Raw genomic sequence first — 26,267 nt, forward strand, 5'->3', positions numbered from 1 at the left:
CCTTTACATGTAAACATGTGTTGTGAGTTTCTGAAAGGAAGATATATGTCATGTGTGCACCTGGCACATCCTAATTGCTTAAAAAATTGTTGGTTGATAGTGTCTCCCGTGAATGATTTGGTGTACACATTTCGGGGAGGGGAGGTATTGAGTTGTTTTAGAACGCATGGAATAGGAAAGGATTTTCGTGGACGAACTGACATGAATTCATACTTGTCTACGTCGCCTCCCATCAGGTGAAAAGCCAGAGTCTGGCATTTACTTTTGGAGGGCTATTTTTAGAATAAAGATCGTTTCTCCTACGCGTGTAAATTTAATCTGCCAAACAGAACAGAAACAGGGTCTATGCGGTTTAACCACACACTCCCTTGCCCTAAGTCCTTAGGTGTGGACACGAAAAACAATGTTCCAGAAGGTGTAACGACGACGCCAGGTGGGAATGGTAATCACTCCCGTGCAGGCGACCGAGCGGACCAGGAGAGCGAGCTCCGGGCGTGCGAGCCCCTGCACAGCGCCGGCGCCCTTCCCTGGGTACACAGATAATGAGTCAATCATTTCCGCCCGCCCCGAGATAACTCGTCCGACCGCGGGGACCGAGGCCTGCTATTACGAAGACTCCTTCCCGTTCGGTCGCGCGCCCACTTCGGGATCCGCCTGAGTCACCTGGAGTGCGCGAGCCGAGAGGAGGGAGGCGCAGGCGCCCGAGGGTGGAGGGCGCGGACTCCGTTCTCCACCGCCGATGCCTCGGAAGGAAGAGGAGGGGCGACTGCGTGTGGGGAAGAGAAGGAAGAGGCGGCCGGGGAAGGGCAGGGAGGAGAGCCGAAGGCGCCCGGGAGGTCGAGCAGGGGCGGGGGCGGGGGCGTGGCGGGCACGCGCGAGGCGGGGCGGGGCTGGGCGGGGCTGCGGGCTCTGCAGCCGGGGGCTGCCGGGATTGGGGAGCCTGGCTGTGCGCTCGCCCGGGCGGCTGGGTTTGGCGGGATATGCCGGTGCTGCGCTGGCGGAGCTCTCAGCCCTGCTAGCCCTCTCGGCCCGCACCTGGCCGCCGTCTCGGAGCCCAGTAGGCCTGCTCGCCCGCGCGCACCGCTGCAGTCATGGGGCTGCAGCCCCTGGAGTTCAGCGACTGCTACCTCGACAGCCCGTGGTTCCGGGAGAGGATCCGCGCACACGAAGCGGAGCTCGAGAGGACCAATAAGTTCATCAAAGAGCTCATCAAAGACGGGAAGAACCTTATCGCTGCCACCAAAAGTAAGCGGGGCTCGCTCGCGTTCGGGCTGCGGCATGGCGAGGAAGGCGGGAGGAGCGTCTTCCCTCCCGAGTGAGATGGCTCTGTGCCCCTAAACAGGGCTGGAGGAATAGATTCCTTAGGGGACAGGCTCCAGGACATTCCTCTTGCAGGCGCTTCGAGCGCGTCCCCCGCCCGCCCCGGCCCCTCTTGGGCGCGGGAGCTGGGAGCGGTGCGTGGCAGCCGCCCCGGGGATCCCGCCTGGCCCAGCGGAGCTCGCCTCGGCGCCGGCCGGACCGAATCGAGACTCGGCTCCAGAGTCAGGTTTTACTGCGCCCTAACGCTGTTCCCAGTCTCCGGCCAAACAGACATCAGTTCGACAGTTTTGTCTTGTAACCTTTACAAGGAACTTTCTTGGAGATTCTTTGAGACCCTGCCTGCAGTCGAGTTCTTCAAGTCCCTTGTGTGTGTGTGTGTGTGTGTGTGTGTGTGTGTGTGTGTGTGTGTGTGTAATTGATTAAGTATCTTTTATGTGCCCCCCTTCTGCCTTCCGCGACAGTCTTGACCTAGGTCCCTCATGTGCTGAACCAGAAAGTCTGCCTGACTTTGTGCTGCCTTCTGCACATTCCTCCTGCCCTGTGCTGAGGCGGGTTCAAAGATTGGGGTCCGAAAGGGTCAGTGGGCGGACCGCCCCCTGGTTCTGGCCAGCAGTGACTGTGAGTAGGGAATTCTACTGTTTTCAGACTTGATGCCTTTCACCTCGGTCCGATCCCGTATTAAACAGACAGATAAACAAACAAACGCTCAAGCCACGTCTGAAGACGACAGAGAAATGTATTAGAGCTGTAGTGAGTCAGGAGTAGAGGCGGTTGGAATTCGTGCAGAAACAGTTGTAGTGCTCTAAAGTGGGGCGAAGTTCTCCAGGGCCAGGTGCTGGCATCCAGGCCACTCTGGGACCCTGAGTCCCTTCCTTGAGTTACTGTGAGCACCCCCTTTCCTGCTTAGAAAGACCTGACTGCTCAGGAGCCAAGCACAGGGGCGGTACCCAGACTCTTGGGTAGGTGTTTGTTAGGTTCCCTGGTTTAGTAATTGCCATCTTTGGGAGTTTATTCCCTGTGTTTGTAAACATCACCTCTGGAAAAGTAACCCAGGTACAGTCTCATCCCACCGTTTTGCATCCGGGAAGAATAAAATATACTGAGCAGTCCTTCTCATCTACCTGTCCAAATGCGTGGCCCAGTTCATACTCACTTAATGAATGAGTTGAGATATTTTTTAATGGGAAGAATTTAGTGGAGCCATCCCTGTAATTTGGGAAGCAAGTCACTCAACATCTCTGGACCATTTCCAAGGTTCCATTGGTTCTGTGACCTCTTTGGTGTTGCATTGGGATTGGGAATCACTTACGATGAGTGGGTTATTTGCTGGGTGGTTGGCTGTGGAAGCCTTTGGCTCTGAGTTTTTGTGCTCGGTGGGAAACAGGAGGAGGGATGGCCATCAGTGAGAGGTGTGTGGGGCGTCAATGGGCCGTGAAGTGTATGTGCTAGGATTTCTGTGGTTAAGGGGCATCACTAGATGGGGACATCTGTAAACCTTCTCTTTGTGTGCTCTTGTGCCATTGTGCACCAGGGGAGGTCAGAGGACAACTCTGTGGAGTTGGCCCTCTCTTTCCATGTTTATGTGTGCTCTGGGTACCTAGCTTTAAGCTGTCTCCAGCCTGTTTTGTTGGCTAGAAACTTCCCCTGAAGCTAGGGAGATGAGGAGAAGGGCAGATGGGGAAGTAAGTCATTTTGGCCATGGGTGGGAAGCTATTTCTGTGACGGCTGCATGTTCCTGGGGTAGCCAGTGTAAGGGGGTGGGGTGGGGATGTAGGGCTGTTAGCCTTCCTCTTCAGAAGGTAGAGTTTCTGGAATTTGTGATTAGGTGTCACAATCCTTGTGTTTATGGTTAAAGATAACACAAAATGGATAATCTTATTTAAGAGAAGAGCTAGACAGAATCTTTTCTATCCTCATCCTTAACTTTACAGTCCTTCCCACAACAATAAAAGCTTTAGTGTATGCCCTTTTGGCAAGTTGGGAGGACCCTGGCCTTTTCCCACTTTACCAATTAAAAGTTGTCTTCTAGTTTGTAGCAGAGATTAAGAGGGTTGAGCTTAAACAAGGGACCTGGGTTAGTTCTTCTGTGGGGTCTGGCTTGGCTGGGCGGGGCATGCGGTGCTTTGCCATGCTTCCCTGCTGCTCTTGTTCCAGGCATTTGGAACCGGGCTGATGAGGTCACTTAACCAGTTGTCTTTAACTTTGGATTCTAGAGATTCAAGAAAGGATGTTAGGGGAAGCGTCTTCAGAAAGAACATTAATCAAGCTGGTCAGATCACCAAATTGCTTCTATTTCTTGGTGTTTTATAACTTGGTTTGCAGAACAAGGCCTCTTGTGCTCCTTTGGATTGTGTGTTTAAATGATTTCTGTTCTTCATTGTCCTGCAAGACACCCCCTACTTGTCATTTAAATGTTTTTGAATTCTTCCATCAATGTTTAAAGAAGCAGGCTTGCTGTGAGCTCTGTTCAGTGGTGCTGGTGAGTGAGTACCTACAGTCTGATGCCGTGACTGTCTATTCTGTGCTAAGTTCTTGAAAGAAAGGATAAGAAGCAGTGCGAGTCAGACCTGGGCTGTGGAGGGGCACTCCTGCAGTCCTTGTAGTCTGGAGGCTGATGCAGCAGGATTGCAAGTTTGAGGCCACCTTGGGTTACACAGTGAAAGCTTGTTTTAAAAAACTAACCTGGGGGCTGGAGAGATGGCTCAATGGTTAACAGCATTGACTGCTCTTCCGGAGGACTCAGGTTCAAATCCCAGCACCCACATGGCCTCACACCTGTCTGCAACTCCAGTTCCAGGGCTTCTGACACCCTCACACAGACATACATGCAGACAAAACACCAATGCACATACAATAAAAATAAATAAACAAATTAAAACAAAACAGCAACAATAACAACAACAGAAACTAAATTGTGGAGGGACTGGAGAACTGGGTAAGCACGGAGGCACATGCTGCTCTTCCAGAGGATCAGTGTTGGATTCCTAGCACCCTTATCCGGGCCCTCACAACCACCTGTAACTCCAGCTCCAGGGGGATCTGACACCTCTGGCCCCTGTGGCACCTGGATTTGCATGAACATACCCCCACACAGACACACACACACATAATACAAGTAATAAATACCTAACACAAATATAAATAGTAAATATAAATATTAAAAATAAAAAAGAAGCCAAAGGGAGTAAGATTAAGTGGGATAAAAAGGTTAAGTGATGGTAGGTATCCCAACTTTGACAGGACAGATTTGTTCAGAGGAGAGCAGGGAAAGAGTGCTGGAAATTTGAGAACTCCCTGGTGTTTTATGTAAGGAAGAGACCTTGTCAGATTGGAAACAGCTGAGAAGGAACCGGAACACTTGCAGTGCTGGGAAGAATGAGGTGACCAGTTTGGCTGGAGGGAGATTTCATGTCAGAGCAGACTGCCAGGAACGGGAAGGTCAGTTTCAGATTATGGATGTGGGGAATGGGAGTGCTCCCTCGGAGAAGACTGAAGCTTGACACAAGGCAAGAGAGATGGGCTAGAGGCAGTGTATTGGATGTGTGTGGGATGAGTTTGGACGTCGAATGGGGTGGGGTGGTTGGCTTGGGTGGAGCTCCAGAGAGCCAGCGACTTCTGTGGGAGATTGGGAGATCATCCACTCACTCACTTCAATGGACTCTTTGTTCCAATGGCTTTTAAGTTCTTGCTTTTGTCTTTCCTCCCTTTCGTAGAAAGCCGGGTCCTCTTTCAGTGCGGTTTAAATGGTTGTGAGTTTTCAGGCCATGGCTAGTTTTAGGTGCTTGTGATTCATACAGATACATAGCCAATTTCATGTGCATAACTTTCACATTCAGGTGTGTCTCACTTGTAGGAAAAGTGTCAACAGACAGTCCTAACCATGTTAATCACTCCTTGGTATATGAGGTGCTCTGCAATAAACTTGGATTGTCTGGTTTTGTGTGACTCAAAGGCCTCAGAAGGGCCCCTCTCTGCCCCCATCACACGTGAGTATGGACCGAAGGGTCTTTGCTCATTCTGAGCCAGGTCTAGATTGGGTCTGCCCAAACTAGGTTTTGATATTTTTAGGCCTTTGTGATGATTTAGTGTTTCATTAGGCAAGCACAGAAAGACCCCTTTTTTCCTGTGTCCTGGCTCAGAGATGTTCTTTGGGGGAGATTTCTTAAGTTGCTTTTACACATTATATCAAGATTTAGAAGACTGAAAAGAATTTCGGTTCTCGGTGAACTTGAGTGTGAGTTTCCCTTTTTGTATCAGTGGTCAGTGCAGACTGACTGCAATAGCATGGAAGGGTCCGGAACGGGCGGAAGAGCTTTGCAGACGCTCTTGTTGATGCTGGAGAGACTTTCCGCTTCCACTGATCCAGATTTTGTTCAAGTAGCTCAGGGAGAGGTACTTAGGTGTATTTCTGATTGATGTAACTTGCTTCTAGCTCAGTCCTAACTGTGCCATAAAGACATAGGTGGGTGGACTCCAGTCCAGTTTGGGTAAATCCATTTTCTGGTCTGGCGAACTGTTTTAACATTGAGGATCCCAGGGGCTGGAGCTGTGGCTTAGTTGGTAGAGTGCTTGCTTGGCTTACATGAGGTTTAATCCCAAAGACTCATAAACCATGCCTGGCCTAGGCTGTAACGCCTATGCAATACCTATACTCAAAAGGTATAGGTAGGGGGATCAGAAGTTCTTGGTCACCCTCTGCTACTTAGCAGGTTTTAGGCCAATCCTAGAAAAGAATGAAGATTCTGATTCTGGTAAAGCAGACTGACGGGAAGCCTGCTGTAGCTGGAGAGCTTCTCCCAGCCCCCGCCAAGCCCCGTCAGTCCGACAGCCCACGTATAAAATAAGCACACAGAGACTTATATTGCTTACAAACTGTATGGCCATGGCAGGCTTCTTGCTAACTGTTCTTATATCTTAAATTAAGCCATTTCTATTAATCTATAAATTGTCACGTGACTCGTGACTTACCGGTATCTTAACATTTTCTCATGGCGGCGGCTGGCAGTGTCTCCCTGCCTCAGCCTTCCACTTCCCAGAATTTTCCTCTCTCCTTGTCCCGCCTATACTTCCTGTCTGGCTACCGGCCAATCAGTGTTTTATTTATTAACCAATCAGAGCAACACATTTAACATACAGAACATCCCACAGCAGCCTGCTGGAGACATAGGGTTCACAGAAAAAGATCTTTGCTCTGGGTTGTGGTGTGTCTGCCAGCAATGAACTAATTATATCTGTATTCGTGATGCCGCCATGAGCCTGAGGCGACATCTGAATATTTGTTAAATCACATTAAGACAGTTTGGGTTCATGTTCTCTTACTTGCTTTGTTGGAACTGGTAGTGTAGATTTGTGCTGATGAGTGGAAATTAGAGCAGTATAGAAAATAAAATATTTGTAAAAGCTTTCAAAAGTTTAGTTTTTCCTGAATAGAAAAAAGTATGTGCTTGCTTTTGTCCTGAAGAACTCCCCCTGGACCCCCTCTACTTGACCGGCTTGAGATGCTTTTCTCGCCACAAGTGGTCCTTGATTCCATTTAGAGTGGGTTGTGAATCGGAATCCGGGTGTAGAATGGTTTCTGTTCAGTGAGCTGATGTCCTTGGGTCTTTGTGATCCATCAGTCAACCAGCCTCCCATCTTTCCCATCTCCTGGGAACCTTTTGTTTGTTTTTGTGAGACACGTCAAGACGCATAGCCCAGCTGGCCTCTGACTTAGGACCCTTTCTGTCTGAGTCCTTGCTGGGATCACTAGGTGTACACCACCACAGCTGGCTCTTTACTGACTTTTTCTAAGTTCTTAGGGCTTTCGGGCTATGATAGAGAGGGTGCTTTACATTTTGTGTTTAATCTTTGAAACAGCTGATGAGCCAGATGTGGTGATGCAGTGCTTTTAATCCCAGCACTCAGGAGGCAGGAGTGAGTTGTAAACTGGAGTTTATAGGACGTACTCCATTAGCTCACTGCTTGGACTGAGTTGATATATGCGAAGGTAATGATTATGATATATCACCTATAAGGCCTTTGTCTTGGGGTACAGAGGCAGTTGTGGCTCATAGACCAGTTACCTAACCTCTTGGTACTCACTGCTCCTAAACAGTGCACTTGCCCAAGTCATCACTAGTGAACAAGAACAGAATCGTCAGAGTCTGGAAGGAGCCACATTCTGACAATGCTGAGAAGTTTTAGAAAAGAAATTAAAAGTAAAGCTCACCGATACCTTGGGGAGACCTGATTCACAGTGATGTGAATGTCAAGTACAAGATGTCACAAAGGCTGTTAGCACGCTAGTGGACTGTGCACGTGCAAGCAGCGGGATACGGGTGTCCTCCAGTTGCTCAAGGTTGAAATGGTGACACCAGTGACCAGAAATTTTAGACACTTAACATCCCTGAGATGTTCTTGGGGATGTTCTTAAATGGCTGTCAGTCATGCTGGAAAACCATAACCCATTAACGGCCGTATTTGCTATAATAAATTCACAGTGAGGAAAGCCAGACCTCTGGGAGAGAGATTGACCCAAGAGCTGTAAGGCAATCTGTCCATCACCAGGTGTGCCCTAAATCATTGTAAATCGTGTTTGGAATGAGTGTTGAGTAGATGTGGCATTGTACAGATAAACTACATCTGACCACATGGGATAGTGATGTCTTTTGTCATGTCTGTTGTTAGAAATTTCAGTGTGACGACTTTGTCTTCTGGCATTCAGTGTCCTCTAACTTTGCCTTTGATTTTTTAGAAGTACTTTTTAAAGGCAACTGGTCAAATTGGCTTTATTTCCAATTCCAGAGGATAGTGTTGAGCTTTGCAGATCATTCTGAGCAGAAGTGTCTTGAATGTCTTCCTTAAAAGTTAACCCTCAGAGACAGGCTTATTTAAATGTGCATTAAGTTATTCTGGGCCTGAGATGGCTCAGGGCTGTAGAGTACATGTCACTCTTGCAGGGGACACAGTTTGATTCCCAGCAATCGCATGGTGTGTCACCATCTGAACTCCAGTTCTAAGGGATCCAACACGCTCTTCTGACCGTACGCACACCAGGCATGCACGTGGTACACATCTATACATGAAGACAGCACACACACATACAAAAGTGTAGGAAGTTAAACATTTCCTATTTAAAATGTGTGTGGTAATTGCTAACTTTAGATCACCTGCTTTACTTGATGCTGAACTCATTGCCGTCATATGTTGAGACTTTCTCCATGGTGTGTTGTTATCCTGCTCTGTAGATTAGGAAACAGTTCAAGAGGTTTAATGCAATGTCCAGATGACAGTTTGGTGGGGTTGGAATGCTCACCTGGGTTTGTCCGATTCCCCTGCTGGTAACCACAGTAACAAACCATCCCAGAGTAAGGGTGTACTGTGGTCGGCAGGGCTGTTAGAGTGATAAATCCTGGTTATCTGAACTTGTACATTTGATGATCTATAGAATATTCTTATTAACTCAGTACAGTGATAATGGTGTAAAATTTGAACTGTGACCATTGTGGTCATTGTTATAAATAAAATCGACAGTTTATAAGTATAGATTTTCAGAAATTATTTTAGTTTAAGTTCCAGTACAAGGCACAAACTTCCACTTAAAATGTTTTGTCCTCCGTTCTTCTGTCTTTACCTGCACCTTTCGCCTTTCCTTCCTCCCTTCTCTTCTGATTTCTTCTTCTTCTCCTCTTCCTTCCTTCTTGAGAGTCTTTTTCTTATGTAACACTTGCTGTTCTGGAACTCACTCTGTAGACCAGGCTGGCCTTGAACTCACAGAAATCCTCTTGCCTCTCCTCCTGAGTGCTGGGAGTAAAGATGTGGGCTGCCATGCCCAGCTACTTACTAGACATTTAATAGCTTGACATAGCAATTTCTGCATGCTTTTAGACTTTATATAATGGTTTTATACATATACTCCCCCACCACATTGTATTTGTGAGATTTAGACTTAGTGTTGCATTTTGTTCAACCTTTTGAAATGAGTGACATTCATGCAGTTGATGTTTTTGGACCTTATATCTGTCCTTTATATTTGTGCACCCCAGCCCCAAGCTTTTATTTTGGTAGTGAAACCATAAGCATACCTTGAGAATATTACATTACAAAACCTTGATTGTGATAAATTGAAATGACTACCTTTGAAAATGATCTATAATTATGAACCCATGAATCTCTTAAGACTTGAGGTGCTAAGGCTCAAACCCTGGGCCTTGGGAGTGCTGGGTAAGCACTACTAGGTACAGCTGTCCTGCTAAATTGTGTTTTTAATATTTTGTGTTACTAGCTCAGTGCTGTAATCAGAGAAAGCTGGGACACATTTCAGGACCCTTAAGAAATGACTGATGGGCCTGAATCAGCAATACGAACCTTGAGAGCTTTTTCTGTTCAACTGAAATTGGACTTGCAGTGTTAGAATGTAAAGGGAAAATGATAACTGTGTTTCTACACACCACGTACATGGACAGCTCGCTTTCTAGGCTCGTGAGCGTGAGGCAGGATTGTTTGGTGTCTCGTGATAAACTGGAGATCAAGTGTAAACAGAGCCCAGATAGAAAGACAGGGAAGTGGTGGAGACATGAGAAGGCAAAGGAGCCCCTCACCTGCAGTCCAGCCGAGTCTCTTGCCAGCAGCGAAGCAAGAACTGCATGTAGCACAAGGAACAGGGTGACTTTGTCCCTTCTCAGCTGTGAACCTGCAGGTGAGGATGCTACCGAAGCCCTTGTGTGGCCTTAGTGGCTTCTGCTTGAAGACATACCTGATTTACCTCATTTATCATAAGAGGAACAGGAGGAAAAAGGGTTTTCCTTTTGAGATGGAACCTGAGAGCCACCAAAGCGGTACAGACACATGGCTAATGCTAAGAGAGCTAATTAGTTGCCCCTTCCCCCTCCCCACCTGGGTCTTTCACTGGGCACATCTTGTTTTCTGCAATTCTTTTGGAGAACCCCACAGCCTTGCTTTTAGGTGTAACTTTCTCTCCCTGAGTACTCTTAAAGCTTGGCTCTACATTAAAATAGTTTTATTAAATCCTACTCCTGCTTCATAAACTGTCGTCCTGAAATTCTTTTCTGTGTTAAAGTCATGAGTCAAGGTCACTGAAAGATCAGGGAAACTCCTCATGCTGCAGGAGGTAGCTGCCTGGAGCTGTGTCCCCTCTCAGCTGACAGAACTATGGCCTAGTTTACTTGGTTTTCCAAATATGGAAACATTCCTCCTAGATTGGCCAGAGGACTGCTTCTGCATTGACACCCTTGTTAAACAACCAGACAGAAAATTCCGATGCTCAACTTGCGAGGGCAGGGAGCACCCCATGTCACCTGCCTCTGACCCAGCTGGGTTGCCTCCCCGGTCCAACGAGAATTTCTTCCCTGTTTCCTGAGGAAGATGTTAAGCCTGTGCCACTTAATATTTCATCGCTGAGTGTTGATTGCTTCTCACGCGTTGATTTGCTCACCCACAGGCGCCTCTTCCCTTGGGTGCTGAGGCAGTGCTGCCGTGGAGCAAGTGGTGGTGAGGTGTGTGGCTGGAGGAACTCCGGTAGCCTGAGCAGTAGCCACCTCAGCCTGCATGCCACGTGTGTAATGGTTTCTAGACAGCTGAGTCCTTTCACTCTGACTGAAAAGTTAGCATCACATAGTAGCTGGGTGATGTTGGGCAAGTTGTTTAAGCTCTCAGTGGCTAAGGTTTCTTATTAGTCAAAACTCTGATTGGGTGATTTTCTATTCACACACACACACACACACACACACACACACACTCACTCACTCATGTACACACACGCACACACATACACACACTCACTCACTCATGTACACACATACACACACACACACACACACACACACACACACACACACTTTTTTTTTTGAGGCAGTTTCACTCTGTGTTTCCTTTGCTGGCTTGGAGCTCAATGTGTAGACCAGGCTGACCTCAAACTCTTAGAAATCCACCCGCCTTAGCCTCTTAGTTACCTCAGCTACAGAGAGAGCTTCTGAGCCGGCTGGGTGGTAGCACTCACATCATCCATAAAAAAAAAAATAGAACTGCCTATAATCTTTATAAAAAACCAAGTGTGGTGGAGCAGGCCTTTAATCCCAGCTCTTGGGTGGCAGAGACAGGGGAATCACTTTGATAAGAGGCCAGCATAGTCTATACTATGAGTTCCAGGCCAACCAGAGCAGCATAGTGAAGCCATGTCTCAAGAAACAAGCAACTCTGTCCTGAATTCCTTTGGTTGAACAGTAGAGCTAGCAGTAAAGATAAAGGAAGAGCCAGGCAGTGGTGGCCACGCCTTTAATCCCAGCACTCTGAAAGCAGAGGCAGGCGGGTCTCTGTGAGTTCGAGGTCAGCCTGGGATACCTACCGGCTTCTTTCCCTTCCCCCTTCTCTCCCTCTCTCCCTTCCCCCTTCTCTCCCTCCCTCCCTTCCCCCTTCTCTCCCTCCCTCCCTTCCCCCTTCTCTCCCTCTCTCCCTTCCCCCTTCTCTCCCTCCCTCCCTTCCCCCTTCTCTCCCTCCCTCCCCTTCTCTCCCTCCCTCCCCTTCCCCTTCTCTCCCTCCCTTTTCCCTTCTCTCCCTCCCTCTCTTCCCCCTTCTCTCCCTCCCTCCCTTCCCCCTTCTTTCCCTCCCTCCCTTTCATTTCTTTTTTTGGGGGGGAGTATTTATTTTTATGTGCATTGATGTTTTGCCCACGTGTATGTCTGTGTGAGGGTGCCAGATCCCCTGGAACTGGACTTACAGACAGTTGTGAGCTGCCATGTGGGTGCTGGGAATTGAACTCAAGTCCTCTGGAAGAGCAGCCGGTGCTCTTAACTGCTGAACCATCTCTCCAGCCCTTGCTTTTTTCTTTCAAGCTAACAATATTTTAAGGTTTAGAGCTGAATACAGGCCTCTCGTTGATTAAATAGGAAACCCAATCTGAAATAGTGTGTTGAAATCTACAGCCCTCCTTCACAGGTAAAGGTTATAATATACTGAAGCCCTGGTACGGCTAAGTGCCTTCTGGTTTTACCTGATCAGATTCTGTGGTCACTGCCCAAGGCATATCTAGCAGCCATTCTATAATCTCATCTATCTAAAGAGGAAAAAAAACAAAACCTTGAAAGATTTGAGGATAAAGCCCAAAGTGCTTGGGAATGGAGTGCGCTGACAAGTTCATGTGCTTAGTTGAGATCTGACAGATAGTACCTCTGTCACTGTGACAGGTGACCCCTGCTTTGTGTGGTCAGATTCGGGTCAAAGGCAGCAGAGGTGTTACGTCACAGTCACTGATACAGTCAGCTCTCCTCACTGCGTGGTCTACCGAGTTGCCTGTTTTCCTCTGGGTGATGCACTGCACCGATTTAAGTCACTGTCACTGATACAGTCAGCTCTCCTCACTGCGTGGTCTACCGAGTTGCCTGTTTTTCTCTGGGTGATGCACTGCACCGATTTAAGTCACTGTCACTGATACAGTCAGCTCTCCTCACTGCGTGGTCTACCGAGTTGCCTGTTTTTCCTCTGGGTGATGCACTGCACCGATTTAACCCTGGCGACACCTTAGTTTTCCTTCTTTGACTTTTGCGGTAGACTTAGTATGGGTTTGCTAGTAGAAAAGCTTACAAGCTGTTTATACTCACTACATAGTAACCGTACGTGTGTCTGTAAAGGAGAGGTCACCTGGCGTGACTGAGGCCCTGCTAACACCGTCTCCTCCCGAGGAGACTCTGCACACAGCTTAGAGTTCCGGTGATGGGAAAATGAATTAATTAAAAAGGCGACTTCATTTCTGGTGAAGTGTAGAATGCTCTACCATAGTTAACAACACTAACTGATTTCAGGGCATGAGAGAAGACAGCATTGACGTTCCCACTGAGCTTCCTAAACAGAAACACTCCAGATCCCAAAATATTTTGAGTGCTGACAAGATGCCACAAGGTGGAAAATTCTATACCATGGAACTTTGTTTCATGCGCAAAATTACTAAAAATACTGTGCCAAATTGCGTTTTGCACACATGCAATGAGTTTGGTGTTCAGAGTTGGGTTCCAACCCAAATCTCAAAACCCTGAAACACTTCTGGTCCCAGGCATGAACAAGGACCACTCATCCTGGAGTAACTGCAAGACCAAAGGAGAGTTAGGGGGTTCTGCTGAGCGGGAGAAGGAATTCTCCAAGTGAAGGGAGGCTGTGGCCGAGAGGCCAGCGCCATCAGGCTGCATGCTGGTGGGAGCCGTGATGCTGTAGACAGGGCAGGGCGTCCTCTGTGAGGGCATGTGAAGGAGGTGAGAAGTTCATCCTAAGGGCAGAGCATTGGCACCACCAGCATGTTACTCCTCTGACTGTGACACCAAGGACTGAACACTTGGGCTGGAGGTCTTCCACCCGGACCATGAGTGGCAGGAGGAAAGTCCCAGTTTAGAGCTGGTCTGGGTGTGGGGGTCAAGGTGAGGTGAGGTCTCAGTTCCTTGCTGTAGGAGGTGAGTGCTGGCCACTGTGAGGTTCAGCTAGAGGAACAGGCTTGGCAGGAAGGAGTCTAGGGACGTGTTCAGTTGGCTTATTGTATGGTTGTGTGTTTCAGGAAGAGAGAACGGGGCTAACGCTAACTGCATGGAGATACGAAGTGATGCTGTGTGCCTTTGGAGGGATCTGGGAACGAGGCAGCATTGGTTCAGGGCAGACCCTGAGAGCCCAGACTCGAGTGTTGTAGTCACTGTCTTATTGCTATGATAGAATACCGACAGAGGCAACTTATGGGAGAGAGGGTTTGTGTGGCCCCTAGTTCCAGAGGGATACATTGACAGGTGAGGAGACATGGCAGCAGCAGCAGCAGGAAAAGGCCTGTGGTGGTGGGGGCAGGAGCCTGGCTGCTCACATTATGTCCACACTTGGGAAACAACGAGTAGGAAGTGGGCTGGGCTGTCAGCTTTCGGGGCTTATCCCTGTGACTTACTGTCTTCAGCAAGGCTCTTTTAAAGGTGCCACAGCCTTCTCACATGGTGTCAGAAGTTTGACCTGTGGGGGACATTCTGCATTCAAGCTGCAGTAGAAGGAAGTTTAAGAAGTGTGGGAAAGGGGCAGTACTTCAAGAGAATGGAGGAAAGAGCAGATGAATGGGAGTGAGTTTGCATAGTCCCAGAGGCCGAGGAAGAGCAGCCCAGGCCATACTTCAGAGTTCAGGTGACGTTTCATTAGTAGGACAGGAATTTGGTGAGTGTAAGTGGCCAAGCAGGAGGAGCAGGGTCCTTGGTGATGGTGGGAGAGCCCTGTGGGAGCAGGGTTCTTTTTTAAATTATTTATTTATTTTCATTTTATGTGCATTGGTGTTCTGTCTGCACGTGTGTCTGGGTGAGGGTGTCGGACCCCCTGGAATTGGGGTTACAGACAGGTGTGAGCTGCCATGTGGGTGCTGGGAATTGAACCCAGGTCCCTTGGAAGAGCAGCCACTGCTCTTACCCACTGAGCCATCTCTCCAGCCGCATGGGAGCAGGTTCTTGGTGAGGGTGGGAGAGCTGTGCAGGTGGATGAAGAGGAGCGGGGCAGAGTCTTCGGTGAGGTGGACACTAGGTATCCCGGTAGTTCACTCTGCCCCGCTCCCTTAAGTCAGGTCTCATTGACCCTTGAACTAGGCTGACAACCAGCATGCCCCAGTGATCTGTCCCTGCTCCTCATAGTCCTGGGAGTCTAGGCACGTGGGGCCACACCTGCCTTTTGACAAGGGTACTGGGGGAATCCAAATCAGGGCTCTCCCCCTGAGCAATCTACTAAGTCATTTCTCCACCTCCAAAGGCAACTTTTAGTGAGGAAAAGTTTATTTTGGCTTATGGTTTTAGTCCGTGGTCACTTGGCCCGACTGCTTTGGACCTGTTTGACGGTCCGTTATAGGAGTGTGAAGTGGAGGAACCTCATTTTCTCCTGAAAGCATATGACAGTCTTTAAGAACCTTCGTCAGGGTTTGTGGAGCATGCTGTATAATATCTGATGTAAGGACTGGGAAGTAGAGAATGGAGAGAGCCAAACAGCTATTATGTAGACTCTGGGCTCCTTTAAACTTTGCAGTTGTCTTCATTGGTGTGTCTGAAAGGCTTGTATGGCTGTGCAAATGAGCCTCACACTTGAAGAAACCGGATGTACCCTGTAACCACAGTTAACAAGGTTTTGTTTGCTGTAACACGACTGACTGAGTGCCTTTTTGGCAATGTCTGTCTGAGTGACAGGTCTGATATATCTGGGTCCTTGTAAAACAAAAAAGGATTTTAAAAAGTGCTTTTGTGTTTAGAAAACAGAGGTAAATTTGTAAAAGAATTTTGACTTTTTGTGACTTTGAAATTAAGTTCAAACCTTAAGACTGAGAGTCATTTTGAGTGGAAACACCTGAGTTCAGTGCCTTAGGTGAAGACAGATGGGGAGAGCGGAGAGCGGAGAGGGGGGAGTGGGCACGCCATGGGAGCCAGTGCAGGCATCGGTGAGCACGTGACCTTTGGAAGGCGTGGGAGAGCCAACAGCAATGAAGGGCACTGGCTGACTTTTTCAGCTTGTGGCCGTCGTTTAATAAGTCACATAAACCCTGAGTTTATAGCAGGAAGGAAAGTTAGAGTAACATGGAGTCCACGGGTGCTAAAGAGGACCTTCAATTGGAAGACTACTTGCCTAGCATTCACAGTCCCCAGCATGTCATAAAAATAGGCGGGGCTGGCACACATCAGTAACTGAAGCCTTCCAGAAGCTTGAGGGTCAGCATGCTTTACATACCTGGATTGGGGTGTTATTTTGTATAAAGCCACGGCGTTATAATATCTGCCGTAATTATTTTAGGGAATCAAAAATGTTTTCAAGAAATTTCCTTTAAGCTGCTGTGGTGGTTTGAATAAGAATGGCCCCTATAAGTTCATATGTTTGAAAGCTTAGTTACCAGAGAGTGGAACTGTTTGAAAGGATTAGAAGGGTTAGGAGGTGTGACCCTGTTGGAGGAAGTGTGCCACTTCAGGTGGGCTTTGAGGTTTCAAAATCCCATGCCAGGCCCAGTCTCTTCCTGCCACCCATGGATCAGAATGTAAAGCTCTCAGCTCCAGGGCCACAGCCGCCTGTGTGTCACTGTGCTTTGACTGTGGTGATAATGGCCTCACCCTCTGAAACTGTAAGCGAGCCCCCAGTTAGTGCTGTCTTTTCTGAGTGCTGCCCTGTCCTGGTGTCTCTTCATAGCAGTAGGCTGGTGACTAAGACACTTGCTAAGAGTCGCAGGAGGGACAGTCATTCTCAGACGGTCCGAATTAGTGTCTGCACCGTCTGTCCATCACCAAAAAGGGCTGCTGTTTGCCTTTAACCAAAACAAGATTTCAAAGTAATGTCAGCGCTAATGGTCTAGGGGACACACAGGGCACAGACAGCCTGATAGTGACTTATGCCAGGGGACTTTACCTCTGGCAGGCAAAGGCCTGTGTTAGTATTCTCCTGAATAAAGAGTTTGAAGAAGGTTTTGTTTCCCTCCAGAATGTGCAGTGTGGCTCCGTGGGTAGAGTGCTCGCCTAGGCTGTAGGAAGCACTGCACAATGGTGGTGGCAGTGGCGACATCATGCTCTCTTGAAGTGTCAGTCGCTGTGGTCACCTGCAGGAGAGAACAGAATTGTGCCCACCCACTTTCCTACAAGGCCCTGCCCCTCCTGGAGGATTTATAGTTAGTTACAAGGGTAAGTCACAGAGGTTTATAAGCCTCTCATACCCCAGGATTTACAGGCATTTGACAGTTGCTCGGGGGAGGGCCTGCTGAGGGTTCTTAGCCTTCTCAACAGTTAACAGTTGCTGGGAGGGAGCTCTTTTCTTCCTTGGGTAGCTGCCTGTGCTGCTGTGAGGACCTCCATTTAAACTCGTAGGTCACCAAGCTACAGTTGGGTGGAACCCTTTCTTTGCTTCCTTCGTGGGCTGGAGTAGTGAGCAGCTCTTGCCTGAAGAGCCTTTTGTACCATGTGCTGCTCCAGCCTTTTCTCAAATTCCTGGTGCAGGCACGGAGGATGAGAATAGTTGGAATCATAAAGCCTGGGTGGAGTCAGCTCAGAGGGTGCCTTTGGCCTCAGCTGAGTTGATGAATCTTGGGACCGTGAAGACAGCCTTAGGAGATGTTGGTCACAGGATGCATGTGGTGCCCTTCAGAGCCCCCCACACTGGCATGCAAAGGGCAGCTCAGCAGGGGCCAGCCGGACTTGTTTTTGTTGAATTTCTGTTACCATTTCAAATGGCTTCTTATCTTTAACATGCTGAAGGATATCTACATTTTTTTTTTAAAAGGTTTATTTATTTATTATGTACACAGAAGAGGGCGCCAGATCTCATTACAGATGGTTGTGAGCCACCATGTGGGTGCTGGGAATTGAACTCAGGACCTCTGGAAGAGCAGTTGGTGCTCTTAACCTCGGAGCCATCTCTCCAGCCCCGATATCTACATTTTTAATTCTGTCATCAGATATAGATAGTTTGGGTGAATTTTGTTATGTGTGAGGAAAGGTAGGGTGTTAGTGTTTGTTTAAAAAAAACAACAGGAAAAGATAAAAATAATAATTCCACACAGTGACTATGTATCCTTTTGTTAGATTTGTAATAGAACAGAGTCTCTCGAGAAACACATGTTTCAAAAAGACAATTTAAAAATTCCCAGTGATATAATAAAAGTAAATTTGTTATTTAGGCAAAACCCAAAGGTGTAACATTAGATCACCTTGTTACTTTTAGAACAAAAATGTCATTTGGTTTCTCATGGTGTGTGATTTCTTACCTAAAATTTTTACTTACTAGGTTTATTTTCCTTATTTGTCTCGTGTACCCAGTTCTGCGATAAACAGCCTGATCTTTGTTCATGGCATCTTGTTCCATTTAATTTCTTCTGGAAGATGTAAGGCCTTCGTTCCCTCAGGAAGGGCCCTGCTGTAAGACTTATCAGTGTTACCCGGGCGTCAGGCTCCTGTTGAAGACATTGACCTCATGGCTTCTCCTTAGCAAGCTGCTGGCAGGTTCACGTCCCTCCTGACCTTGCCCAGCTGATGGTTTCTCTGTAGAAAATGGACCATCGCTAGCGGCTGTGCTGTGCAGTTGCTGGGCCGTGCACTGTGAGCACGTCTCCAGGACTGCTCGGTTGATAAAGCACCGAAGTTCATCAGGACTGACATCTGCGCGTGGCAGAAGAGCCAGTCTACAGACCTTGACCCAGTTGGCCATTTTTTTCTTAATTAGTCAGGATTAGGTTGTTGTTGGCTGATTGCCAAGGTTGAGAATTCTGAGATCGATTGCCTTTGCCTCATGCTTGTGAAGATTATCACAGCCGGTTTTGGAAGGGTGAAAAAGAAGGAAGAAGAACAGGTGGTCTGTGTCAGAAGTGTTCCTCAGATTTGCCAATAAGCTGCTGGGTAATCTTGTAGGCCACAGGTTCTCCCCGCTCCCCTGGGGACAGGGCTTCTCTGTATATCCCTGGCTGTCCTGGAACTCTCTCTGTAGACCAAGGTGGCCTCGAACTCACAGAGATCCGCCTGCCTCTGCCTCCTGAGTGCTGGGATTAAAGGTGTGCGCCACCACCAACCGGCTCAGGCTACAGTTTTTACAGTTTCCCTCAGTGTAGAAGTAAGTGTGGGAAGAGTGTCACTTGTGGTTCAGCTCAAGGAAAGCAAGGAATAAAAGATTGTAATGGCTGTTGACTGAAACAGATTCCAGATCTGCAGTAACGAGTTCCCGAGGGGAGTGTGTCAGTGTTTATCCAGTTATTCTGCAGGCCACCGAGCTGCCAGAGCGTGCTGCTTCCTGGTGTTAGGGTACCAGAGAGAGGGGCGCAGAGACATTGTCTCTGACCAGACAGGCCTGTCTACTGGAGACAGAACAAAAGGGGCTGTGAAACTGAGCGCTGCGCTTTTTCATCAGAAGAGGACATTCTTGGTGTTAGCTTTCTGTCACTGTAACACAAGAGCTGAGATAATCAGCACAAAGATCAAAGGTTTACCTGAGCCCCATTTGAGAGGCTTCAGTCCAGAGTCAGTCCGTCCCGTCGCCTTCGCTGTGGTGAGAACACATGATGGCCAGAGCACCTGCTTACCTCTGGGCATCCAGGCGCAGAGAGAGGAGGAGGGCGGCCCTCATAAAGACCTGCCCCTCGCTTCCATCCCGTCAAGGTTTGACCTCTGTCCAATAGTGCCAAGCTGAGACAGCATTCAATGGAGGGGATTTGGGGGGCCATCCAAACTGTAGCCCTGGGCCCCTGGAGGTCTGGGTAGGGTTGGTGGTGTCGTTGCAGGGAGAGAGGGAGAGAGGGAGGGACTGAGGAAGGAAGAGAGGGCTGTGTCCGGGGAAACGGATGTTGTCAAAGGGGAAAGTTAGGGTGACATTGTGACTTCTTTAGGTTTGCTGAAAATCTGGTGTTCTCAGCTTGAAGCTCAAGGTCACTAGAAAGCCAGTGTTGCCTGGTCTTGTCCTGGTCGGTGTCTCCAGTCTTTGCTGTCCTGTGCCGCTCATCTTCATTTCTCCTCATCTGCTGTGGCAACCATAGCTTCTTTCCAATCATGGCTTCTGCCTCCTTGAACTCTTCACTCAGAGGCCTTCACCTCCAGACTTCTCTCAGTCTTGCCCGATGCTGTTTCTCCTGTGTAGATATCACTCTTCGGTTGAGTTCCTTAGAGAGTTGGATTGGCCCAGCAATGCAGCAGAGTCTGTGTTTGGGAAAGGTGGTCAAGCCTGGCTCTTGCTGGCCCTTCCTTGGCTAGCCTGACTGTTTGCTGCCTCTGGACATGGAGCCTGCTGCTGCCTAGTAAGCCTGTGATACCTGACAGGTTTGTGTGGAATTCCCACCTCAGCAGGGCTCCGAAGAACACAGGGCCAGGTGGATTGAGAGACCAGGGACTTGACAGATACAAGCCCAACAGTTGTTCCGTAGCTTGCGTGTGCGTCTGTTAGTCTGCAAATGCTTTATTTATTGAAAATAACTGTTTTCTCCCTCATTCTGTGAAGACTAGAGGGCAGACACACATGTCTGTAGACGCGATTAGCACTTTTTAGTCTGCTTTTTTGAGATACAAAGCATATCTCATGATCCATTTACTTAAAACATACAATTTAGTGGCTTTTCCTTTTCCTCCTCTGGTTTTTTGAGACAGGCTTTCTCTGTGTAACATCCCTGGCTGTCCTGGAACATGCTGTATAGACCAGGCTCTTTTGACGTTGATAATATGTAGGAGTAGTACAGAGTTCATGCTTCAATGCTCTGCTCAAGGAGGTGCTCGCCGTCCCTAGACATCTTCCCTGGCCTGCCTATTTCAGCCCTTCTGTGTATCTCCTGGGGCGAGGTGATTTTTATGTCTGCTGTTGTCTGTTTTTCTAGGAAGGTCAGCCTTAGGGAGATGGGTCTGGATTACAGTGTTTAGTGTGTGGTAGGTCATACTAAGCTGTTTGCAGGATGCGCTGTACAGCTGGTATCTGGAGCTGATGAGGTGGCTCCGGAGATCTGAGTTTGATCCCTGAATCCAGGTAAAGGCGGGGGACGAAAACTGGTGCCACAGATTTGTTCTTTGACCTCTAGATGTGTGCCACCACCCCCAGTGATGTTAATTTTAAAATTTTAAAGCTGGTTTCTTCATTTATCTCAGAGGGGAAACTGAGGCTGGAAGATAGCTGGCAGAGCGAATTTATGTATCAAAGTGTATCTCCTTGCTTCCATTAAAAATACCGCATGAACTGTATCATTAACTATTTTCTAGTAATCACTAGAGGAAGGTGAAGTGCATGTAGTGTGTCCACAACACTGCCACTTAGGTGTGCAATCAGCATGAAAGTTATGAGGCACTTTGTACAACCCTCCCTTTTCAGGTGGAATATTTGAGTCTACTGTGCATGTCTGGCTTACGGTTTATCTCCATTTAGAACAGCCATGTTCCTCATTAATTAGTTTGCTAGCGACTGCTCTGTTGGATAGCTGGAGTTAGTCAAGACTTTTAAGTCTCACGATGTTTCAAGTCACTTCCCTTCCAGTTGGGGACAATAGTGAGCAGTGAGTGGCAGATCCCTTGCAGGGTGTTTCTTGCCTCGTTTGGTTTTCCCAGTTAATTGAGGGAAGTATTTGAGACTCTTTTCAGATAGCTTGTGAATTTTCACAGGTGATGGCATCAAGATCTAGAGACCTTAAATAAAGTGACCAAATGTTCCAACCAAGTTTTTAATTGGCTGGGGGCATGAATAGAAGGAACGCTTTGGTTGGGGAGTTTGCGGTGGGCCGGGCCTTTGACTGTACCCTCACAAAGTGTGAGTAACTTCCTGCAGCCCCTTGGCGGCATGGGTTTGGAATCGTTCACTGGAGTAGGTGGCTGCTTTTACCCCTGTACTGCTGCCCTAGTCTTCAGATTTGTGTTGACTGGTGCTAAGCAAGTTCAGAGGTGGGCTCTAGAAAGCGCCAAAGGAAGGAGAAAAGGTCAACCTGTTGAATCCTGCTAGCAGCTGCTGCTGTTGGCCTTTCCCGAGCAATGGAGCTGCCGCCTTCTTCTTCTTCTTCTTCTTCTTCTTCTTCTTCTTCTTCTTCTTCTTCTTCTTCTTCTTCTTCTTCTTCTTCTTCTTCTTTTTCTTCTTTATTCTTTCTTCTTCTTTTCAAGACAGAGCTTCTCTGTGCAGTTTTGTGCCTGTCCTGTCTTGCTCTGTAGCCCAGGCTGGCCTTGAACTCACAGAGATCCGCCTGCCTCTGCCTCCCAAGTGCTGGGATTAAAGGCGTGAACCACCACCGCCCGGCATCTGTTAGCTTTCTTGAGGGGGATGCCAGACTAGGGTAGGGGAGTGACCGATCGAAGAACAGACATCTACTCTTTTACGTGCTAGGAGTTGAGACAGGATAGTGATTTTTACGGAGGAAACAAGAGCGAGACTTTGTCATAAACAAAGTAGTAACATCAGAATGATCTGTCACACTTAAAACACACATGAGCTCGGAAGGCCTGTACCACAGTGTGATAGCTCTGTTTCTGGCGGCTTACACAGTGAGTTCTGAGTTAATACTTCTAAACACAGACTCAATAACTGTCTGAGGTAAGATGCCCTCCAGGAAAGGATGTCTTGAGAAGCTGTTGTGACAGTAGTTCCCAGAACTATGTTAAGATCCTTTGAGAAACTTTACAGAAACTGGCTCCTTCAAATTCCCTTTTGGCTAAGTGATTTTATCAACTTGCTTTAGGATGCAGGCTGGGCTAGGTAGTTTTGAGAGCATGCCAGGTGCCTCTGCTGTGTGGCCAGGCTGCAGAGAAACTGCTGTGGACCATGAATGAACATCGCCTTATGTTGACAGTCACCTTGGACTTTAGCGGGAGTCACAATCGCCTAGGGTGTCCATTAGCAGCTTCCTATTGCTGTGACAGGGCACTTGAGAAACACAGTTTATAAGGGGGAATGGCTTATTCTGGCTCATGGTTTTCATTGTGGTTGGCTCTGTTGATTTTGGATCTGTGGTGAGGCAGAGACATCTAGGAAACAAAACGGAAAGGCCTGGTGTCTTACTGTCCCCTCCAGGGCGCGCTCAGTGACTTAACTTCCTTCCAGTAGGCCTTATGTTTTAAAGTTTCTCTCACCTTCCTGGAAAACCACAGGCTGGAGAACAAACCTTTATTTAGCATCTGGGCTTTTGGGTCTGCTGTAGTATGGTGGACTACTCTGAGAACTAGTTTTTATTACAGAATATCAGATCAAAGCAGGACCAGTGGGAACCAAAGGAATTGGACAGGTTTTGTGGAATCTGGGACATGAGCGGGTTTCTCTTTCCTGTATTTTCTGCTTTTAAAAATACCTTTAGGGGCTGGAGAGATGGCTCAGAGGTTAAGAGCGCTGACTGCTCTTCTAGAGGTCCTGAGTTCAATTCCCAGCAACCACATGGTGGCTCACAACCATCTAATATGAGATCTGGTGCCCTCTTCTGGCCTGCAGTCATACATGCTGTATACATAATAAATAAATAAATCTTTAAAAAACAAAAAAACAAAAAAAACCTTTAGTTTCTGACACAAGGTCTTAGTGCTGCCCAGTCTGCCTTGAGCTCTTGGGCTCAAATGGCATGATCCTCCTGTCTCAGTCTCCCTCCTGGAGGGGCTGTTGGCACACATTCCTTAATGGTGGCTTTTGAGCTAGTTCTCTAAATAGTAATAAATTCATCAAGTAAATATTACATGTCTTTGATATGATTATGCCGCAAAGGTTATGCTAGTATGCTAGTTCACTAGTATGCTAGTCCTTAGAGAGTGTTGTAAAATAGATTCTGGACCATGGAACCCTTTGTGTATCTAATGAATCCCCAGGTACAATCGTCTTGCTTATAATCTGAGAGCTTTGTGATACAGTGAAGCCGTTCAACATTGCAGACGTTCATGGACTCCAGGTTAGTCCTTAGGATAGACGGAGACTGAGGGCTGTGATGTTATTACATTGTAGTGAGTGGAGGCATGTAGGGGTGCACGCTGTATTCCTTGTTGCTGTGACCAAACACCCAGCAAGAAGCAACTTAAGGGCGAGCAAGTTTGGCTCACTGTTCGAGGGGTACAGTCCATCAGAGTGATGCCGCCATGCACATGGCAGGAGAATGAGGGGCTGGTCACGTGGCTTCTGCAGTCAGGAAGCAGAGAGTTGAGGACTGGTGTTCCTCTGGCTTGCCAGGCTTTCTTCATTTTGGTTTCCCAGCCCGTGGAGTGGTGCCACTCTTGGGTCGTGAGACCCTCCCCTCAGTTACACTGTTCTGAATACACCCCACGGTCTGGCCCAGAGGTGTGTCTGCTAACTGAAGCTAACTCCAGCCAAGGTGATAGTGAAGCTTGACCATCATAACCAGCCTGCTGCATTTTAAACATCAACTCAAGTGTTCGTCAGTGCGCCACATCCTTTTCATTCCTCCCAGAGTGCAGGGTAATGCATGTGTTGTACTGCGTTTTTTTGAGTAAAATATACTACGTCATGTGCCATCCTCAGTGTCCTCTGGGGAAGGCTGTAGGAGGAAGTTACATGCAAATAGTATTTGGAGTCAGGTGTAATTAATTTATGGCATGTTCTGTGTTGCTTTGGACACATACCATGCAATGATTATATTAAAACAAGCTCAGTAATAAATCTGTTCAGCTTTGTTTAAATCCACCAGTTTCTAAGTTTATTTAACTAGGCCTTCTCTTCTCAAAACATTCTCTTACTTCTCAAAGGACAGGGATGGGTAAATATTGGTGTAACTTCTGGCTGGATGAACTGGACGTGAATATGTGGCTGTGGAGTTTTTTTTTTCTTTAAACTTGTATGAGGAGGCCGGAGAACTGGCTCAGCAGTTAGGAGCACTGGCTGCTCTTGCAGAGGACCCACGTTAGCTTCCTAGCACCCACATGGCAGCTCACAACCACTCGTGACTCTGATTCTGTGCACCTGATGTCCTCTCCCTTTCTGGCCTCCACAGGCAGCAGGCACATATATGGTGCACATACACACACTCTGGCAACATATGCACATTAAATAAATTAAAACAAGCACACACATGAAAAAATTCTGTAGTCCTTCTGTGTCAGAACTTAGTACACCTGGGCGTGGTGACGCTCACCGTTAATTGCAGCACTTCGGAGGCAGAGGCAGGAGGATCTCTGAGTTTGAGCCCAGCCTGGTTTACAGAGCAAGTTCTAGGATAGCCGGGGCTATATAAAATAGAGAAAATCTGTTTCAAACAAACAAACAAACCAAACCAGAACAGAAACCTCAGTCCCCTTGTGAACTTAGTGTCTTGTTTTAAAAAGCACTGTGGAAGGGCTGAACTCTTCCTGTAAGTCTCCTTAAGAAAACGGCTGTTCCTGCTTCTGTGAGAGAAGACAGAGGATGCAGCACCACGGAGCCAGGAGCTCGAAAGCAGAAAACAAAACGCCGTGGAGGAGGGCGACCAGGGCAGACGGAAAAAGGCGAGGACAAACAAACAAACAAAAGCAAAAGGACAGGTGAATTAGACCCTGCTGCCGTTTGATGGGTTTGTCCCCCACAGTTCACATAGTAAGGCTTAGTCCTCCAGTGGTGGGGTGGATCTTTCAGCGTTGGAGCCTAGTCGGAGGGCTTTAGTCATTGGGGGTGTTGCCTGGCCAGGGGTTGGGGGTGACACCCAGACTTTCTGGTTTCTTTGCAGTGATCCTGTAATTTTTTTCTCCTCTTGCACACACTTGTCATCAGAGGCTGAACCACTGTACTGCCCGCCCTAGCCTTTCAGCCTTCGAAAGTGTGAGCTCTATAAACCTTGGTGAAATAGCATACTGAGGGTATTTTGTTATAGTACTGAAAAGTGGACTAATGTAAACACTGTAGGAAGGGCACAAAGATAGAAGTCACACCACCGTGAAGAGGGTGGATATACTAGGGAGTGCCCCCTTCCCTCATACAACTGGCCTGAGAAACTGGATGTTTCAGAAAGACTTCCAGACATTTTGCTGGTTTCAGCTGTACATCAAACCCTGAAGAAGCAGTTGTGTTTGGCTGCCCTGTGTCCTGGCTCTGGACTATTCAGAAGGTGTAGTAAGATCTTTGACAGAAGTCACTTTCTCAGAGCAGTTATGCTGGGCTCTCTCTGGCCAACCCTCCCTGCTCTTCCCTACCCACCCCCTTTGGTTCTGCGCCCCATTTCAAGCCATAGGGATCACGAAGCTGAGCTTGGCAACCCTTATATTGCTTTCTTGTATTCTAAAAATATTTTCTGATGAAGAACATGGGGTTGATTTGAGCAGAAAGCCGGTCAGCTTACTATCCAAAAATCCTAAAGAGTGCTATTAACTCCAGCTTGACAGACGCCTGCCCTCCCCAGAGCAGTTTCTCTAGCTAAGAGCTGCATCTAGTGAACTTGACCTGCTGACTTCGCTCCGGATCGAGGCTTCAGCATATTAACACCACCCCACCCCCTTGTCTTGGGACCTCTTCAGCCAAGTTTTCTGTTTTTCCAAGGAATGTTTTTAGGGTTGGGAATTTATCTCAGTGGTAGAGAGCAGAAGTCCTTG

At 47.8% G+C, this 26,267-nt stretch overlaps 1 protein-coding gene across 4 annotated transcripts in view; it reads left to right on the forward strand.

Annotated features, from left to right (window-relative positions):
- The first annotated feature begins 552 nt into the window (after window positions 1-552).
- Arhgap10 (Rho GTPase activating protein 10) overlaps window positions 553-26,267 on the forward strand; it is a 279,570-nt gene continuing 253,855 nt past the window's right edge. For 2 of the 4 annotated variants that reach the window (XM_052727774.1, XM_052727777.1), the window contains exon 1: window positions 980-1,245. In XM_052727774.1, the coding sequence (XP_052583734.1) occupies window positions 1,092-1,245 (154 nt within the window). In that variant the 5' untranslated portion in view covers window positions 980-1,091. Of the gene's footprint in view, window positions 837-979; window positions 1,246-26,267 lie in introns of those variants that run through there. The other 2 variants (XM_052727775.1, XM_052727776.1) reach the window with 2 other exon arrangements.

The sequence above is a fragment of the Peromyscus californicus genome, unplaced genomic scaffold (genome assembly GCF_007827085.1).
Source record: "Peromyscus californicus insignis strain IS unplaced genomic scaffold, ASM782708v3 Scaffold_8__1_contigs__length_139910024, whole genome shotgun sequence".
Taxonomy (NCBI): Eukaryota; Metazoa; Chordata; class Mammalia; order Rodentia; family Cricetidae; genus Peromyscus; species Peromyscus californicus.